The sequence below is a fragment of the Oncorhynchus mykiss genome, chromosome 20 (assembly GCF_057628025.1).
Source record: "Oncorhynchus mykiss isolate SJ-2025 chromosome 20, ASM5762802v1, whole genome shotgun sequence".
Taxonomy (NCBI): Eukaryota; Metazoa; Chordata; class Actinopteri; order Salmoniformes; family Salmonidae; genus Oncorhynchus; species Oncorhynchus mykiss.
The window spans coordinates 19283312-19302574 of NC_143041.1; the positions used below are offsets into that span (position 1 = coordinate 19283312).

General features: G+C 45.5%; 2 protein-coding genes across 4 annotated transcripts in view; one reads left to right on the plus strand and one right to left on the minus strand.

Moving 5' to 3' along the window:
- On the minus strand, window positions 1-15551 carry vps35l (VPS35 endosomal protein sorting factor like). Of its 3 annotated transcripts, none has more exons than XM_036955874.2 (29): window positions 15285-15551; window positions 14834-14933; window positions 14360-14545; window positions 14035-14154; window positions 13906-13930; window positions 13691-13773; window positions 13460-13588; window positions 11672-11756; window positions 11456-11512; window positions 11261-11369; window positions 10365-10412; window positions 10169-10262; window positions 9736-9936; window positions 8054-8100; window positions 3796-3907; window positions 3549-3665; window positions 3401-3454; window positions 3146-3289; window positions 2941-3026; window positions 2727-2807; window positions 2577-2640; window positions 2342-2440; window positions 2044-2121; window positions 1837-1951; window positions 1601-1740; window positions 1345-1510; window positions 937-1055; window positions 684-830; window positions 1-576 (listed from the first exon to the last, which is right to left on the minus strand). In XM_036955874.2, the coding sequence occupies exons 1-29, from the start codon at window positions 15299-15301 to the stop codon at window positions 478-480; spliced, it is 2922 nt and encodes a 973-aa protein (XP_036811769.1). In that variant the 5' UTR covers window positions 15302-15551; the 3' UTR covers window positions 1-477. The 3 variants fall into 3 exon arrangements, with proteins under 3 accessions (XP_036811769.1, XP_036811770.1, XP_090068621.1); XM_036955875.2 differs by having other exon boundaries at window positions 11261-11357; window positions 15285-15537; XM_090212495.1 differs by having other exon boundaries at window positions 11261-11345; window positions 15285-15352.
- Window positions 15310-19263, plus strand: part of LOC110499029 (palmitoyltransferase ZDHHC16B) — a 14287-nt gene continuing 10333 nt past the window's right edge. Inside the window, exon 1 of the mRNA XM_021575858.3 lies at window positions 15310-15721. The gene's annotated coding sequence lies outside the window, so the exon portion shown is untranslated. The remainder of the gene's footprint in view (window positions 15722-19263) is intronic.

A 19263-nucleotide genomic window follows, 5' to 3' on the forward strand; every position in this document is an offset into this window, starting at 1 on the left:
TTTGGTTTTGCTTTTTTCAATCACGTACGTTCAGAAATTTTACAATGATATACAAAATGTTAGCACATAATGGAGAAACTTAATTTCAGTACAGTATAAATCCATAAACAAGTATACAATCACTGAAATGCAGGGACTTTTAACAGCATTGCATGAATCTGTTCTTTTTTTATTTTTGTTTATCTTTCCAACAATGGCGTACCAAGGACCTCTGTTTCCAGGGCTATCTAGCGCCAGTCCTTGAGGACTGATCCGTCTTGAGTTTTCGAATTAATCCGTTGATTGGCTATAGAGTCTACACACCTAGTTTACGAGGTCCAAATGAAATACTGAAGGATGAAAATCAGAACATTTAAAGCCCTCCAAGATCCTGGTTGACAGATCGTGGGCGCTAAACAGAGAATGCAATTGCAAGGTGAGACAATTCCTCCAGTGCACATAGATATATGGAGGAAAAAGGGGATGCAGTCGATGTCCTCAGGTCCTGGACTGCAAGGTGAGGCGGTGGAGCATGTCTGAAAGGTAAGCCATGTCTGGCTGCTGGGCCTGGTGCTTGATGAACTCTAATGTCCGCACCTGTCGAGAAATATGTTGTGTGTACAGAGATTATGATTGGACTTCTACTGTATCTCTCCAATGTTTTTATTGTTCCTATGGCTACAAGCGGCCTGTGTTTTACTCACGGAGGTGCGTGTGTTGCAGTAACCCTGCTTGTGGCTCAGATTCCACAGGTTGACAGCCAGCTGGTTGAGTTTGTTGTTGCGTAGGTCCCCGTGAGCTAGGAGGCAGCCAAACAGAGAGAAGGCCAGACTACCCTGTCTATGGACACTCTACAACAGAGGAAGGGATAAGAGAGAGTTAAACATGTTTATGGATATATACAAAAAACAATGTATGACTATTCTATTCTCAGGGCACTGGCATAGTGCGTCCTACCTCATCTCTACCCAAGGTCTTGAGGTGGTCCAGCACTTGTCCAATCAGAGTTTCACATAACTTGTTGATCTCTGCCAAAAACTTGGGATCTCCTCCATAAAGTGTTTCATTCGAGTCCACTGGAAAAGAGAAAGGAAGGATGTGTGTTAGCTGGCTTTGACTCAAATGATCCTTTAAGTTCACACTCTTCTATATTTCTAGCCTATTCTGAGAGACCAATATCATATGGCCCTCTGATAGTGGGTTCGATTCCCGGGACTACCCGGGAATCGGGTGGTCCCGATTATGAATGCATGACTGTAAGCCACATTGGATAATAGTGTTAGCTAAAAGCCATATAGTATTATATTACATGCCACATAAACCTGAAACGTATGGGAGAAGAGGGTGTGTGTTTCTGGGTAGTACCTTTGGGGATAGAGTAGAGGTAGCTCTCCTGACTCATGGCAGCCAGTAGTGGCAGGGCGCTGATGTAGACATGGACCTTGGCGTCACTGTTGTCCTCCCAGGTGTAGTCCTGCACCATGTTGAGCAGCCCACGCACAAGGAACAACACCCCTGCCTCTGGATGGTCCTGGACACACACACACACAGGAAGTACTTCCTTGACATCTAGTTCTTTAGTTATTTCAAGCATTATGGGAAAGCAGGGATGTTTCCTTACCGGCACAACTAGTAGTGCTGACAGGAAGTTGTTGATGAAGTCAAGCAGGAAGCCCTCAGAAGAGCGCAGTTTGCCCTCGATACTGATACTGCGTGGCACCTCTGGCAACACACTGACCGCTGCCTTCAGGAATGCATCCGCTAGGAGAGAGCGATAACAGTGAATGAGAATTCACTTCAGAACTGGTGAAAACCTCAGGACTCTGTCTATTCTGAACAGAGCACACTCAGACTCACCCTGGGAAAGACACTGGTTGGCCAGGGCCACCTGCCCAGACAGCAGGTAGAGGTTGAGGCGGCTGAAGATGCTGGTGAGGGAGGGAATGGTGATGAAGCTGTATGCAGCACATGCCTGAGAGAGAGACCGAGGAGTCAGTGACGCATTAGTGGCCATATTGAGGACACAGATGTTGGGGTTATAGACAGTGAGGTTGCATGACCCACCCTGACAAAAGCAGCAGTCTTGCGGGAGTGGCTCCCCCTCATCACACGCCTCGTCTCCATGGCCAGCTGGTTCACAGTCTGAGAGAAGAGGACAAAAGTTATGCGCGTGTGTATGTGCAGTATATATACGATCACGGCAAAATGATTAAAATAAAAGGTTAAGCTAGATTCATATCAACTGTCTAAAGAAGGTGGGCTTTGTATTGCAACGCAAAGCAGAACCGCGTCGAGGTGTGGTCCCACATGCGCACACAGATAAGACGATGAAGGTAGGATGTGGTGGCTGTGCTGGACTCACGTGGATGAGCTGCACCAACACTGGCTCCAGGTTACAGAAGGTGGCCCGGGCCTCCACACAGAAACTCAGCTGCTGCTCAAAGTCACGGCCAAACGACACCTGGAGAGAGGGAGGGAGAGAAAGAGGGAGAGAAAGAGACATATGCTGAGTCACTAGCCGTCACCCTTGGAAATGCAGGAGGGGAAGGAGTGTCTGGAGACCCAGAGGATGGGCAGTCTGAGTCAAAGACACTCACCATGCGTATGAAGCCATTGATCAACAAGGCCAGAGATCTCTTCTCGTCCTCCAGCGTCAGTGCACTAAGGGACACAGAGAGAGTAGGGTAATTTAGAACATTCCCCCCTCGCGCACGCACACACACACACACACACAGTTGGCTACTTACTTGACAGAGTCGTGCATGGTCTTGCAGACGTGGAGTAGAGCGTTGAGGATGACAGGATCTCTAGTGGGCTCCTGCTGGTGTCTGAGAAGGCAGACAGACATGAGGGATAGACACGGACACTTCACACGTATAGTGCGGAAGAGACATTTCGCTTGGGTGACATTAGCCACGTTAGCATGACAACAGCAAAAGGTGTCGGCTAAACCAGACGTACTTGATGAAGACGTCCATGATGGAGAGACACACCCCCACCCTGACGCTGTCCTTCTGGAACATGTCCATGAAGGGAAGGAAACGCTCCTGAGGAGAGGGGGGGGGGGGGGGGGGGGGGGGGGGTCACAGAGAAACTAGTTAGATCTACCCGCTGATAAAACACAAGTGATTGTTTGAGACTGGAGAATGTCAACACCGAGTCTTACCATGGAGAAGAGGACAGAGAAGTCATGAAAGTAGGTGAGGATCTTCCGTATCACAGACTGAAGCTGAGGATAGGCATCCTCAAAGGCCCGGTCTGGGGTCATGTGCTTGATGATGTCAGAGAGCACAGTGTTGACCTCACGTTTCTGGGAATAAGAACAGAGAAAATGAGGATTATATACAAGCCGGAGTCATTTCGAGACCCTTGTGCTCAGAACTCTTTCAGTGGCAGCGCTGTAGTTCTCTTGGACACTCACAGTGAAGTGACGACAGGTGAATTCCACCCAGATCTCAGCACAGTTGATGTAATCCTGGAATAAGAGAAGGAAACATTTGCAACCCTTTGTTAATGTGAACCACCAGGCACGCCTTCATTGTCTAAGAGGGTTGTTATTTGCTCTGTACCTGTGGACTTCGCACTTTGGTGATGACCTTCCAGGCCTCATTGAGGATGGGCAGCCTTTCCGCCTCAGGAGGGTCAGCACAGGCCAGGCTGCGGCCCAGAGAGCCAAACAACAGGTGCTGAAGGAGGACAGAGAGAGGAAGTTGAAGAGTAAACAACACAGATACCAGATAAAAGCTATAATGGAGGCAGAAGGGAGGGGCAACGATGCTATTTTTAGAGCACATGGTGAATGTGGATGTGTCTAACCTTAGGGAATCCTGCCTCATCACAGTCCTTGATCATGCCGATGAAGTCGGTGGCTCTCGTCGCGATAAACTCCGCCCTGAACGCCCACATCACCGAGTTCAGCAGCAGGGCACTGTGGGGAAATCAACATTAGTTGAGACTCAATGCCCGGTTTTGGCTTCCTGTGGACATGGATAATATACTGTACATCTAGTTGATTTTTATATGAAACTTCAAAACCAAACGACAGCATCGGGTAAGGTTCAGGGGGGGTGTATCTTTGTTAACAACAACTGGTACGCAGTCTCTAATGTTAAGGAAGTCTCGACTTCTTGCTCGCCTGAATTACAATACCTCATGATGACCTGCAGACCATACTATTTAACAAGAGAGTTTTCATCTATACAGAACAAAAATATAAACACAACATGTAAAGTGTTGGTCCCATGTTTCATGAGCTGAAATAAAAGATCCCAGAAATGTTCCATATGCACAAAAAGCTTATTTCTCAAAAATGTTGTTCACAAATTTGATTGCATCCCTGTTAGTGAGCATTTCTCCTTTGCCAAGATAATCCATCCACCTGACAGGTGTGGCATATCAAGAAGTTGATCAAACAGCATGATCATTACACAGCTGCACCTTGTGCTGGGGAAAATTAAAGGCCACTTAAAATGTGCAGTTTGTCACACAACACAATGCCACAGATGTATCAAGCATTTGGCATGCTGACTGCATAAGTGTCCACCAAAGCTGTTGCCTGAGAATTGAACGTTCATTTCTCTACCATAAGCTGCCTCCAATTTCATTTTAGAGAATTTGGCAGTACGTCCAGCTGGCCTCACAACCACAGACCACATGTAACCATGCCTGCCCAGGACCTCCACATCTGGCTTCTTCACCTGCGGCATCATCTGAGACCAGCCACCCGGACAGCTGATGAAACTGAAGAGTATTTCTGTCTGATTGGCTGGTCCTGGCCTATGCCCTCTGAGGCCCACCCATGGCTGTGCCCCTGCCCAGTCATGTGAAATCCACAGATTTCCTTATATGAAATGTAAATCAGTAAAATCATTGAAATTGTTTCATGTTGCACTAAGGCCACACTAATTGAGCTGTATAGGGCCATAAGCAAAGAAAATGCACATCCAGAGGCGGCGCTCCTAGAGGCCGGTGATTTTAATACAGGTAAACTGAAATCCATTTTAAATCATTGTTGAATGCATGTAACCTGTGCAACTAGAGGCGACAAAAGTCTATATCACATTTACTCTACACACAGAAACAAATACAAAGCCCTCCCTCGCACTCCCTTTGGCATATCTGACCATAATTCAATCCTAATGATTCCTCCTTACAAGCCAAAACTCAAACAGGAAGTATCAACGACGCGCTCAATAAGGATGTCGTCCGATGAAGAGGACATGACTATTTCGCTAGCCTACAGTCGTGGCCAAAAGTTTTGAGAATGACATAAATATTAATTTTCACAAAGTCTGCTGCCTCAGTCAGTTTGTATGATGGCAATTTGCATATACTCCAGAATGTTATGAAGAGTGATCAGATGAATTAATTGCAAAGTCCCTCTTTGCCATGCAAATGAACTGAATCCCAAAAATACATTTCCACTGCATTTCAGCCCTGTCATAAAAGGACCAGCTGACATCATGTCAGTTATTCTCTCATTAACACAGGTGTGAGTGTTGACGAGGACAAGGCTGGAGATCACTCTGTCATGCTGATTGAGTTCGAATAACAGACTGGAAGCTTCAAAAGGAAGGTGGTGCTTGGAATCATTGTTCTTCCTCTGTCAAACATGGTTACCTGCAAGGAAACACATGCCGTCATTGCTTTGCACAAAAAGGGCTTCACAGGCAAGGATATTGCTGCTATTTATTGGATCATCAAGAACTTAATGGAGAGCGGTTCAATTGTTGTGAAGAAGGCTTCAGGGCGCCCAAGAAAGTCCAGCAAGCGCCAGGACCGTCTCCTAAAGTTGATTCAGCTGCGGGATTGATGCACCACCAGTGCAGAGCTTGTTCAGGAATGGCAGCAGGCAGGTGTGAGTGCATCTGCACGCACAGTGAGGCGAAGACTTTTGGAGGATGGCCTGGTGTCAAGAAGTGCAGCATGAAGCCACTTCTCTCCAGGAAAAACATCAGGGACAGACTGATATTCTACAAAAGGTACAGGGATTGGACTGCTGAGCACTGGGCTAAAGTCATTTTCTCTGATGAAACCCCTTTCCGATTGTTTGGGGCATCCGGAAAAAAGCTTGTCTGGAGAAGACAAGGTGAGCGCTACCATCAGACGTGTGTCATGGCAACAGTAAAGCATCCTGAGACCATTCATGTGTGGAGTTGCTTCTCAGCCAAGGGAGTGGGCTCACTCACAATTTTGCCAAAGAACACAGCCATGAATAAAGAATGGTACCAACACATCCTCCGAGAGCAACTTCTCCCAACCATCCAGGAACAGTTTGGTGACGAACAATGCCTTTTCCAGCATGATGGAGTACCTTGCCATAAGGCAAAAGTGATAACTAAGTGGCTCAGGGCACAAAACATTGATATTTTGGGTCCATGGCCAGGAACTCCCCAGACCTTAATCCCATTGAGAACTTGTGATCAATCCTCAAGAGGCGGGTGGACAAACAAAAACCCACAAATTCTGACAAACTCCAAGCATTGATTATGCAAGAATGGGCTGCCATCAGTCAGGATGTGGCCCAGAAGTTGATTGACAGAATGCCAGGGCAGATTGCAGAGGTCTTGAAAAAGAAGGGTCAACACTGCAAATATTGACTCTTTGCATCAACTTCATGTAATTGTCAATAAAAACCTTTGACACTTATGAAATGCTTGTAATTATACTTCAGTATTCCATAGTAACATCTGACAAAAATATCTAAAGGCACTGAAGCAGCAAACATTGTGGAAATGAATATTTGTGTCATTCTCAAAACTTTTGGCCACGACTGTAGATGTATTGGGATTCATCTGATAACATTGAGGAGTTTACCACATCAGTCACCGGCTTCATTAATAAGTGCATCGACGTCGTCCCCACAAACTATCACAGACAAAGGGAAAGCCGTCCGCGAGCTGCCCAGTTGACACAAGCCTACCAGACAAGCTAAATGCTGTCTATGCTCACTTTGAGGCAAGCAACACTGAACCATGCATGAGAGCTCCAGAAGTTCCATCATCATCCAAGACACCCTGGACCCACTCTAGTTCCCATACCGGCCCAACAGATCCACAGATGACACAATCTCTATAGTACTCCGCACCGCCCTCTCCCACTTGGACAAGAGGAACACCTATTTGAGAATGCTGTTCATTGAGTATAGCTCAGCGTTCAACACCATAGTACCTTCCAAGCTCATCATTGAGCTCAGGACCCTGGGACTGAACGCCTCCCTCTGCAACTGGATCCTGGACTTCCTGATGGGCCTCCCCAGGTGGTGAAAGTAGGTAACAACAAATCTGCAATGCTGACCCTCAACACGGGGGCCCCTCAGGGGTGCATTCTTAGTCCCCACCTTTACTTCCTGTTCACCCACAACTACCTGGCCACGTACGACTCCAACACAATCATTACGTTTTCTGACAACACAACGGTGGTTGGCCTGATCACCGACGATGAGACAGCCTATAGGGAGGAGGTCAGAGACCTGGCAGTGTGGTGCCAGGACAACAACCTTTCTCTCAATGTCAGCAGGAGAAATGAGATGGTCGTGGACTACAGGAAACAGTGGGCCAAGAACGCCCTCATCCACAGGAATATAGTGGAGCGGGTCGTTAGCTTCAAGTTCCGCTGTGTCCACATCACTAAGGAATTATCATGGTCCACACACACACACAGTCCTACCTGGACTATCTGCATTGACCCTTTTTGCACCAACTCTTTTGACTCATCACGTACACTGCTGCTACTGCTTATAATCTATCCTGTTGCCAAGTCACTTTATCCCTACCTACATATCTACCTCAAACTCGTAACCCTGCACATCGACTCAGTGCTGGTACCTCGTGTAAATAGCCAACTCACTGTGTATTTATTCCTAGAGTTATAATTTTTTACAATTATTTCTCTATTTTTCTCTCTGCATTGGGAGGGCCCCATAAGTAAGCTTTTCACTGTTTGTCTGCACCTGTCGTTTACGAAGCGTGTGACAAATAACATTTGATCTGTATTACAGGAACGTGTGCCACCACACGGCAACCCAGTGCATCTGGCTTCTAAAGAAATCCCTCTGGTGTAGAGGAGTACTCACTTATTCCCAAGCTTTTTGCATCTCTCCATCATCTCTGTTAGCAGGGCCTGCAATGGAACAATGGATGTCAAATAAACTCAGCAAAAAATAAATAAAACGTCCCTTTCTCAGGACCCTGTCTTTCAAAGGTCATTTATAAAAATCCAAATAACTTCACAGATCTTCATTGTAAAGGGATTAAACACTGTTTCCCATGCTTGTTCAATGAACCATAAACAATGAATGAACATGCACCTGTAGAACGGTCGTTAAGGCACTAACACCTTACAGACGGTAGGCAATTAAGGTTACAGTTATGAAAACTTAGGACGCTAAAGAGGCCTTTCTACTGACTCTGAAAAACACACACAAAAAAAGATGCCCAGGGTCCCTGCTCATCTGCGTGAACGTGCCTTAGGCATGCTGCAAGGAGGCATGAGGACTGCAGATGTGGCCAGGGCAATAAATTGCAATGTCCGTACTGTGAGACGCCTAAGACAGCGCTACAGGGGGACAGGACGGACAGCTGATCGTCCTCGCAGTGGCAGACCATGTGTAACAACACCTTCACAGGATCGGTATATCCAAACATCACACCTGCGGGACAGGTACAGGATGGCAACAACAACTGCCTGAGTTACACCAGGAACGCACAATCCCTCCATCAGTGCTCAGACTGTCCGCAAACAGGCTGAGAGAGGCTGGACTGAGGGCTTGTAGGCCTGTTGTAAGGCAGGTCCTCACCAGACATCACCGGCAACAACGTCACCTATGGGCACAAACCCACCGCCGCTGGACCAGACAGGACTTGCAAAAAGTGCTCTTCACTGACGAGTCGCGGTTTTGTCTCACCAGAGGTGATGGTCGGATTCGCGTTTATCGTCAAAGGAATGAGCGTTACACTGAGGATGTTGTGTTATTTCAAATCTGGAGCGGGATCGATTTGGATGTGGATTGCACATGGGGCGGTCTTTCACAGCAACATCGGACTGAGCTCGTTGTCATTGCAGGCAATCGTAACGCTGTGCATTACAGGGAACACATCCTCCTCCCTCATGTGGTACCCTTCCTGCAAGCTCATCTTGACATGACCCTCCAGCATGACAATGCCACCAGCCATACTGCTCGTTCTGTGCGTGATTTCCTGCAAGAAAGGAATGTCAGTGTTCTGCCATGGCCAGCGAAGAGCCCGGATCTCAATCCCATTAAGCACGTCTGAGACCTGTTGGATCGGAGGGTGAGGGCTAGAGCCATTCCCCCCAGAAAACTCTGGGAACTTGGAGGTGCCTTGCTGGAAGAGTGGGGTAACATCTCACAGAAAGAACTGGCAAATCTGGTGCAGTCCATGAGGAGGAGATGCACTGCAGTACTTAATGCAGCTGGTGGCCACACCAGATACTGACTGTTACTTTTGATTTTGACCCCCCCCCCTTTGTTCAGGGACACATTATTCCATATGTCTGTGGAACTTGTTCAGTTTATGTCTCAGTTGTTGAATCTTGTTATGCTCATACAAATATTTACACGTGTTAAGTTTGCAGAAAATAAACGCAGTTGACAGTGAGAGGACTTTTCTTTTTTTCCCCCCTGAGTTTACATGCCAGCGACTGTTATGGGGATATCCCCAATACAATAACTACATAACTGTTATCGGTGGATACTGTGGGACCACTGTGGATGTGTTACGCTGGGTGGCAATGTACCTCTGGTGCTCTGTAGGAGACACACTGCAGGATCCAGTGGATGGCGGGGGAGTAGAGGGTCAGGTAGACGGGGATCTCCACCCTCTGCAGGACCAGCTGGTTCTGGACACTGTCGCCATGGATCTGACGGAACGTCCCCAGCAGGTCAAAGAAGTTCTTGTTCAGGCTGTCCTTCAGGTGAGGAGCCACCTCCATCCCAATCTGGCCCGGAGAGAGATGGATGCAGAGAGAGAGGGGATTGGTGGATACGAGTAGAGGAAGAAAATAGGGAGATTAGAGAGGGAGAAGAGAGAACGTATCCCATTCTCATGACTGAGCCAAAATGTAATACCGGGGGAAAAAAGCAAGAGGGGCGGTAGAAATCTCTGTAAATGAGGACAACCAATGAGAGAGAGAGAGTTGAGAGAAAATATGTTCTGGAAGCCAGTCTCACCCGACAGAGGTAGGCCCGGGCATACACGGCCACCAGGGGGTCCCCTATCCCCCGGATCATAGCTGTGAGGCGAGGCACCGTCTCTTGGATCCCACTGAGAACACAGAGAGATGGAGTGAAACCAGTGAGCGGACGGCCAGACGGATGAGAGAGTGGTGCTAGAGCGAGGTGAGGGAAACATGGGAGGGATACTAACCACTTGGTCAAGAAACGGTTACACTTCAGGAGAGCTACCTCGACATATCTGCATGTGGAGTCAAGGATTCAACTCAAACCACTGTGTAAGCATGTGATCAGAGACATATGTAGATACAGTGAGCTCCAAAAAGGTATTGGGACAGTGACACATTGTTTGTTACTTTGGCTCTGTACTCCAGCACTTTGGATTTGAAATGATGCTAACAGACCCCCCAAAAATTGTTATTGTAATGGTGAGAGGTTAACATGTCTTGTGGGGTATGATATTTGTGCGTCTGTAACTTTCTCACTCATCATTATTCATGATGAATTCAGGACTATCCGTAATCATTGTGGAACTATCCGTAATCATTGTAGCATCCACATGAATATAGAAGTGTTTAGAAATATATTATATTCTTATTTACAGTAAAAGTGACTCAAAAATGGCACAATACATGATTTACCATTCATTTATGTAGGGTACAAAATAATCGGAAACGGAACCAAAAACAAACAGCAAACGCATCCAACAAGTTTGTAGTCACAAGCTTGATGCAATCATTGCATGTTAGGAATATGGGACCAAATACTGAACTTTTGACTACTTTAATACACATAAGTGAATTTGTACCAAAACTTTTTGTCCCCTAAAATGTGTGTGTGTGTGTGTGTGGAAGGGGGGGGGGGTGAATGGATGAAAAATACCCTCAAATTAAAGCTGACAGTCTTTACTTTAAACTCATAGTCATTGTGTTATTTTCAAATCCAAAGTGCTGGAGTACAGAGACAAAACAACAACACAAAATGTGCCACTGTCCCAATACTTCTGGAGCTCACTGTATATGGTAACTGTACGTATGCATGAACAACTCAGTGTGCTACTGGAAAGTCGATGTGTATTATAAAGGATACAGTCGTGGGATGAGCTCTCTGATGGAGGCAATTTTGAAGAACCAGTTGAGGCAGGTCTCCTTGGCCGTGTCATTCACTTCATCAGCTGTAAAGGAGTCTGGAGAGTAATCTGAATAAATAATAACTTCTTTTTTTTAAAGGAAGGACCATGGAGAGCACTTGGTGTGACACACCGACGCGACACACAGGACATACCTGGTAGGGGGCGAGGGTCAGAACACATGGACCAGATCCTCTCATACACCAGACGTCCTAAGAGAGAGAGAGAGAGACATTTTGGTCACCTAAAAATAACGTGACCCCTTCCCGACAACAAATCAAAACCCACTACAGCATCCAATGTGAAAAATGTGACTATGTTACTATAGAATGCCCTGCAATTGAAGTGACAGGCCAGTCCTCAGTACTTACCAAAGGTGTCCAGAATGTCTGTGATGAGGACAAACTTGCTTGGGTAGAACTGAATCACAGCTGTGTCTGACAGCAGCTTGGAGCACTAAGACACACACATACAATGACATAAGACAGACATGACGTTGTAAATATACAGTGCCTTGCGAAAGTATTCGGCCCCCTTGAACTTTGCGACCTTTTGCCACATTTCAGGCTTCAAACATAAAGATATAAAACTGTATTTTTTTTGTAAAGAATCAACAACAAGTGGGACACAATCATGAAGTGGAACGACATTTATTGGATATTTCAAACTTTTTTAACAAATCAAAAACTGAAAAATTGGGCGTGCAAAATTATTCAGCCCCCTTAAGTTAATACTTTGTAGCGCCACCTTTTGCTGTGATTACAGCTGTAAGTCGCTTGGGGTATGTCTCTATCAGTTTTGCACATCGAGAGACTGAATTTTTTTCCCATTCCTCCTTGCAAAACAGCTCGAGCTCAGTGAGGTTGGATGGAGAGCATTTGTGAACAGCATTTTTCAGTTCTTTCCACAGATTCTCGATTGGATTCAGGTCTGGACTTTGACTTGGCCATTCTAACACCTGGATATGTTTATTTTTGAACCATTCCATTGTAGATTTTGCATCATTGTCTTGTTGGAAGACAAATCTCCGTCCCAGTCTCAGGTCTTTTGCAGACTCCATCAGGATTTCTTCCAGAATGGTCCTGTATTTGGCTCCATCCATCTTCCCATCAATTTTAACCATCTTCCCTGTCCCTGCTGAAGAAAAGCAGGCCCAAACCATGATGCTGCCACCACCATGTTTGACAGTGGGGATGGTGTGTTCAGCTGTGTTGCTTTTACGCCAAACATAACGTTTTGCATTCTTGCCAAAAAGTTCAATTTTGGTTTCATCTGACCAGAGCACCTTCTTCCACATGTTTGGTGTGTCTCCCAGGTAGCTTGTGGCAAACTTTAAACAACACTTTTTATGGATATCTTTAAGAAATGGCTTTCTTCTTGCCACTCTTCCATAAAGGCCAGATTTGTGCAATATACGACTGATTGTTGTCCTATGGACAGAGTCTCCCACCTCAGCTGTAGATCTCTGCAGTTCATCCAGAGTGATCATGGGCCTCTTGGCTGCATCTCTGATCAGTCTTCTCCTTGTATGAGCTGAAGGTTTAGAGGGACGGCCAGGTCTTGGTAGATTTGCAGTGGTCTGATACTCCTTCCATTTCAATATTATCGCTTGCACAGTGCTCCTTGGGATGTTTAAAGCTTGGGAAATCTTTTTGTATCCAAATCTGGCTTTAAACTTCTTCACAACAGTATCTCGGACCTGCCTGGTGTGTTCCTTGTTCTTCATGATGCTCTCTGCGCTTTTAACGGACCTCTGAGACTATCACAGTGCAGGTGCATTTATACGGAGACTTGATTACACACAGGTGGATTGTATTTATCATCATTAGTCATTTAGGTCAACATTGGATCATTCAGAGATCCTCACTGAACTTCTGGAGAGAGTTTGCTGCACTGAAAGTAAAGGGGCTGAATATTTTTGCACGCCCAATTTTCAGTTTTTGATTTGTTAAAAACTTTTGAAATATCCAATAAATGTCGTTCCACTTCATGATTGTGTCCCACTTGTTGTTGATTCTTCACAAAAAAATACAGTTTTATATCTTTATGTTTGAAGCCTTAAATGTGGCAAAAGGTCGCAAAGTTCAAGGGGGCCGAATACTTTCGCAAGGCACTGTATGACATTGTAATAGATTTGCTACAAGTATTGCAGTTCTGACCTGGATGACGATCTTGAGGGCCTTGACCTTCTGGTCGGAGGCCCAGGCCTCTTTTAGAGACTGGTTTAGCTCCTCGATACGGTTCACATAGTCCTGCTGGGACAGATTCAGCAGCTCCCGCTGAGACCCCTGACGGCAGACACACAACACTAGAGACGGAAACACTAACATTCTTGGCAACAAAACTCAACAGAGAATGTTCTGGCTGTAGATCCATTCTGCTGTACTTACCTCTTCCAGGTCATCCAGCTCCTCTAGGCGAGTTCGCACCTTCTCCGATACAGCAGAGGAGGAGGCAAGACTGGGAGCCTTGCCTGGAGAATGACAGAAGTGCCACAACAGTGCACGTGTGCATGTTTTTTTGTTGTTGTCTCGACTCAATCGAGCAGGCTTTCAGAATAGGGGATCTGGTATATCAAAGACTATAAATGTTGGAGTAGACTTACCTTTCTCTGAGCCCATGAAGAGATTCTGTCAAAAAAAACAAGAGAGAGAAGTTAGTCTTCGTCCCATTACCGAGGATGGGAAAGGGGAAATGTTTCTCTGAGGTATCTTAAAACATAATCATTGCTCACAATGGAGAGCTTCTCCGTGGTAGTGAACCTGGCAAGGATTTCTCCCCGTTTGGATGACCACGGTTCAAAGTCCACTCCAACCTCATCCTCCTTCTCCCTCCTCTTTCCTCTACCCAAGTCCTGAACAGAGCACAGAGAAAAACATTTTTGAGTGAGCGAGAGCAAGAGAGAGAGGAGGAAATTGTGCATGTTGCTTTATTTTTAACATCCTTTTAAGAGACAACGCCTCCATAACGAGACACAATACAAATATCCCACTATCAAACCTCCCATCTATCCCTCAGTGAGTATTTAATTCTATCCACACCCCTAGTGAAACACTCACCCCAGTAGAGCTGCTCTGTGAGAGGGTTAGAGGGGACTCGCTGGCAGAGGCTGCGGCAAACATGGACAGGGGGTCCGTTCCATCCAGCATGGAGCTCAGGGGATCTGGTGCCACAGAGCTGGAAGAGGAGGAAGAGGAGGAGGTGCTGCCTTTACGCGCTCCCCTCCGCGACTTGGAGTCTGTCACCTGTGTGGTATGTATGGATGGGTGGAGGTGTACAAGTTGTTTACTACTGGGCCACACACACACACACACACACACACACACACACACACACACACACACACACACACACACACACACACACACACAGAGAGAGCTATGCTCAAGTGGTTAGAAACATGTTCTATGGTAGGATGATTTACTCTTGCATTAATGATGATGATGATGCGAAGAAATTAAGCCTACATACAATAAGTATCCATTTCTTTGCCACATATGGTGTGCATCAACAACATACAGTGCCCTACTCACAGTGATGGACTTGAGGGGATGGTAGTCGCTAAACTCCACTGGGGCAACCTCCAGGCCACAGCTCTGCAGTTCAGACTCATACCTGCGTGCACGAGAGTGCCTGTCGCGGAAAACATATGTTACAGCTTGATTTACTCAGAAGTCTCTGGAATAAACCTGCATTAATACAAACATAGCGCAATATTTGCGAAATATGAGGATCCTGCACGTAGAAGTGTGTTCTTTTTCAGATTGTACTTTGATGCTGAATGTTATTCTCGCTGACATCGAGATAGAAAAATAAATAAAAAGTTGACAGCTCGTGACTTATGACAGCAAGATCAGACAGACCACGCGCATTTTCATTTGTTTTTTTATGCATCTAGCTATCTTGTTTTGATGTCAATTTCATACTCTTAAAGATTTAAAGGACACCAAAAACAGATTTAGGATCAGAAAAGATGCATCTTACCACTGCACAGCAGCCATTTTTCTCCAGTCATATGACGTCTACGCTTCCTGGTTGTAGTACCAATTTGGAGACGACACAGTTTTGTCCTCTAATAAGAGATTTGTCCAGATTTTTTTTTAAGTACTCATTAAACATAAAAATCAAAAAAAGGATGGGTGGCTTAGCGTAAATTGAATAGATCAACAGATCAATACGGAACGGTTTTATTGACATTTTGAAGAGCACGAAAAAACACAATTTCCCAACATGCAATGCGTGCGCGACGTCAGGATTTTTTTTTATACAAGAAAGCAAGCTAGCAAGGGCTGCAGTGCATCGGTGCACGATTTATAATGTTTTCCTAAATGTCTTTGAGTGTAGCTAACATCTCACAGTTATGAGTTGAATTGCAATTTATTTAACCTAGCTGGTTCTGTCATTTCAGAAGATACGTTAAGGTGAGTGGAATATTTAGATGATTGACATCAAGGTGTCAGTAACTAGCAAGCTAGCTATAGCTAGCCGTCATAATTGGCAATATTTTGCAATCGACATATTTCCGATTGCAATCTCATGTAGGGGTCTGCCTGTGGAAAAGTCTGCTATCAAGATTGCCAGGCAGGTGGAGTAGTTATAGCTGGCTAACGTTGCTCGCACACTATTGTTTGTTCAGTGTGGTAGCCAGCGGCAACAGCAGCATAGATTGACAGAACCCTGTAAAATACAGACCTAAATAGTAGTTAGGCCTATGTTATTTGTACACCTGCAGACATTCAAAATATTTTGACAGCGTTGATGGTGTGATCATATAAATATAATGCTTTAGGATGTGATAGCTACTCATTTGTGACTGAATTAACATTCTATGTTGTGGATTGTTCTCTTTACGTGTGAATGTCTGACAATGAATTTGCATCCCTCAGATTGTAGAATTAGTCAGTTTTCTGCAGTGTAATGATCCCAATAAGCAACTCCATCATTCCCTAGTTCCAGTGCTGTCAACACAAGCGCAAATCTCTAAACTGAGGACTGAAAACGTTCCATTGGGAGTAAAGAGACACACAGCAGTGGCAGTGTTGCCCAGAGATAGAAAGATCACAAATGAACAGAAACAACACACATTTGGAGTCTGTGCAGTTTGCCAATTGCCAGGCCTGTGCTGCAGACACAGAGGCTAAACCAGTCTCGAGGACAGACGGCAAAGCTTATTATCTGGGCAGAGCAGAGGATACTATTTCCAAGCTGAGAAGATTTGGGGGTTGCCATAGAGGACGTTTACTCTGCCTTTTTTTTTTTTTTTTTTTTTACCCCCCAGATAAAGAGCTTAATTGTTCTGTTTTAAAATACATTTTAAAGGGGTTAATCTGAGATTGAGAGGAAAAACAATTCTGATGGTGCTGTTCAGGTTTAGAGCTTGATCTCATGTTTAAAAAATATTTATATGGGTTTGTTCCAATATGTCACTCTGTACTCTACCTTTGGCTCCCGAGTGGCGCAGCGGTCTAAGGCACTGCATCTCAGTGCTAGAAGCATCACTACAAACCCTGGTTGGATTCCAGGCTGTATCACAACTGGCTGTGATTGGGAGTCCCATAGGGCGGCGCGCAATTGGCCCAGCGTCGTCCGGGGTTAGGGCCTGGCCACGGTAGGCCATCACTGTAAATAAGAATTTGTTCTTAACTGACTTGCCTAGTTAAATAAAAAATGTAATAAAAGCAAGTGTAGTAGGTAGCCGAGGAAGTCAACAGCCTGTTGATTTGGCTGGAAATCGTCCCTACTCTTTTCCAGTTCCACACAGCCTTTCTATGACTTTGATGGCATGCTGCCATATGCTGATCAATGATCTCATTAATACTGGTTGACCTCGTGTTCACCTGTTGGCATTATGACATTTCTTTCATTCCATCCCGGCCACTTGTAAAGAGAGATCACACGTACTCCCTCTGCATAATGACAACAGAGGGGCAGTGTTGAAGGCCAAGCGGCTGGCCACAGTGACGGTCCCAGCACTAATAATTGATTATCAGGCCAAACACATTTAAGTGTTTAACGGATGCCCCTCTTCACTTTTCTCAACTTTTTTTTTTGTGGTTGAAAAGTTGTACTGAGAAATTGCGCGATTTATAGGAAAATGAATGTCCTCAAGCGTCCATTAAAGAGAGACACAACATTCCCTTTTGGATTATGGCTGAACTTTATATTTTAGTCTCTCCTAAAATATCATGATTAGGTTGCTAGGCGTTGAACTAAGGTTGCTATAGAGCAGGGATGGGCAGCTGGTGGCCACCCCTTTAAAAAAAATTATGCTGAACTGTCTGGGTCTCAACTTGCTGTTGAGAGTTACAATAGTAGAATACACGAAGTGCAATTTTGAAATGTGGTTGTGCATCAGCAGTTTCTCTTATGTCAGTCACTGACAGTCCCTCAATTAGCCCATGTAAGCTAAAACAATTTTGATCGGTCAATTAGTCGAGCCAGCTATCTAAACTTGTAGTAATCATGTTTGAATTTCTTAGTCACTCTCACTCCGATAACATTAAAAACTGTAAACATTTCTCTCAACCCTATTCTCATCGATGGGGCTGTAGTGGAGCAGGTTGAGAGCTACAAGTTCCTTGGCGTCCACATCACTAACATGGTTGAACCACACCAAGACAGTCGTGAAGACGGAATGACAAAACCTATTCCCACCCCAGGAGACTGAAAAGATTTAGTATGGGTCCACAGAACCTCAAAATGTTTTACAGCTGCACCCTGGAGAGCATCCTGACAGTTTGCATCACTGCCTAGTATGGCAATTGCTCGGCTTACGACCACAAGGCACTACAGAGGGTAGCGCGTACGACCCAGTACATCACCGGGGCCAAGCTTCCTGCCACCCAGGACCTCTACACTAGGCGGTGTCAGAGGAAGGCCCTAAAATTGTCAACGACTCCAGCCACCCTAGTCATAGACTGTTCTCTCTGCTACCGCATGGCAAGCGGTACCGGAGCGCCAAGTCTAGGTCCAAGAGGCTTCGAAACAGCTTCTTCCCCCAAGCTAAGACTCCTGAACATCTAATCAAATGGCTACGCAAACTATTTGCATTGCCCCCCCCCCCCCCCCCCCACGTTACTGCTACTCTGTTATCATCTCTGCATAGTCACTTTAACAACTCTACCTACTCTGTACCAGTACCCCCTGTATATACAGCGAGGGAAAAAAGTATTTGATCCCCTGCTGATTTTGTACGTTTGCCCACTGACAACGAAATGATCAGTCTATAATTTTAATGGTAGGTTTATTTGAACAGTGAGAGACAGAATAACAACAACAAAAATCCAGAAAAGAGCATGTCAAAAAATGTCAGTGGGCAAACGTACAAAATCAGCAGGGGATCAAATACTTTTTTCCCCTCACTGTAGCCCCACTATTGTTATTTACTGCTGCTCTTGAATTGTTTGTTATTCTTACATTTTTGGGGTGTTTTCTTAAAACTGCATTGTTGGTTAAGGGCTTGGTAAGTAAACATTTCACTCGTCAGTGAAGAGCATTTTTTTGCCAGTCCGGTCTGGTCCAGCGACGGTGGGTTTGTGCCCATAGGCGACGTTGTTGCTGGTGATGTCTAGTGAGGACCTGACTTACAACTGGCCTACAAGCCCGCAATCCAGCCTCTCTCAGCCTATTGTGGACTTTCTGAGCAATGATGGAGGGATTGTGCGTTCCTGGTGTTACTCGGGCAGTTGTTGCCATCCTGTACCTGTCCCGCAGGTGTGATGTTCGGATGTATTGATCCTGTGCCGGTGGTGTTACACGTGGTCTGCCACTGCGAGGATGATCAGCTGTCCGTCCTGTCTCCCTGTAGCTCTGTCTTAGGAGTCTCACAGTATGGACATTGCAATTTTTTGCCCTGGCCACATCTGCAGTCCTCATGCCTCCTTGCAGCATGCCTAAGGCACATTCACGCAGATGAGCAGGGACCCTGGGCATTTTTTTGGTGTGTTTTTCAAAGTCAGTAGAA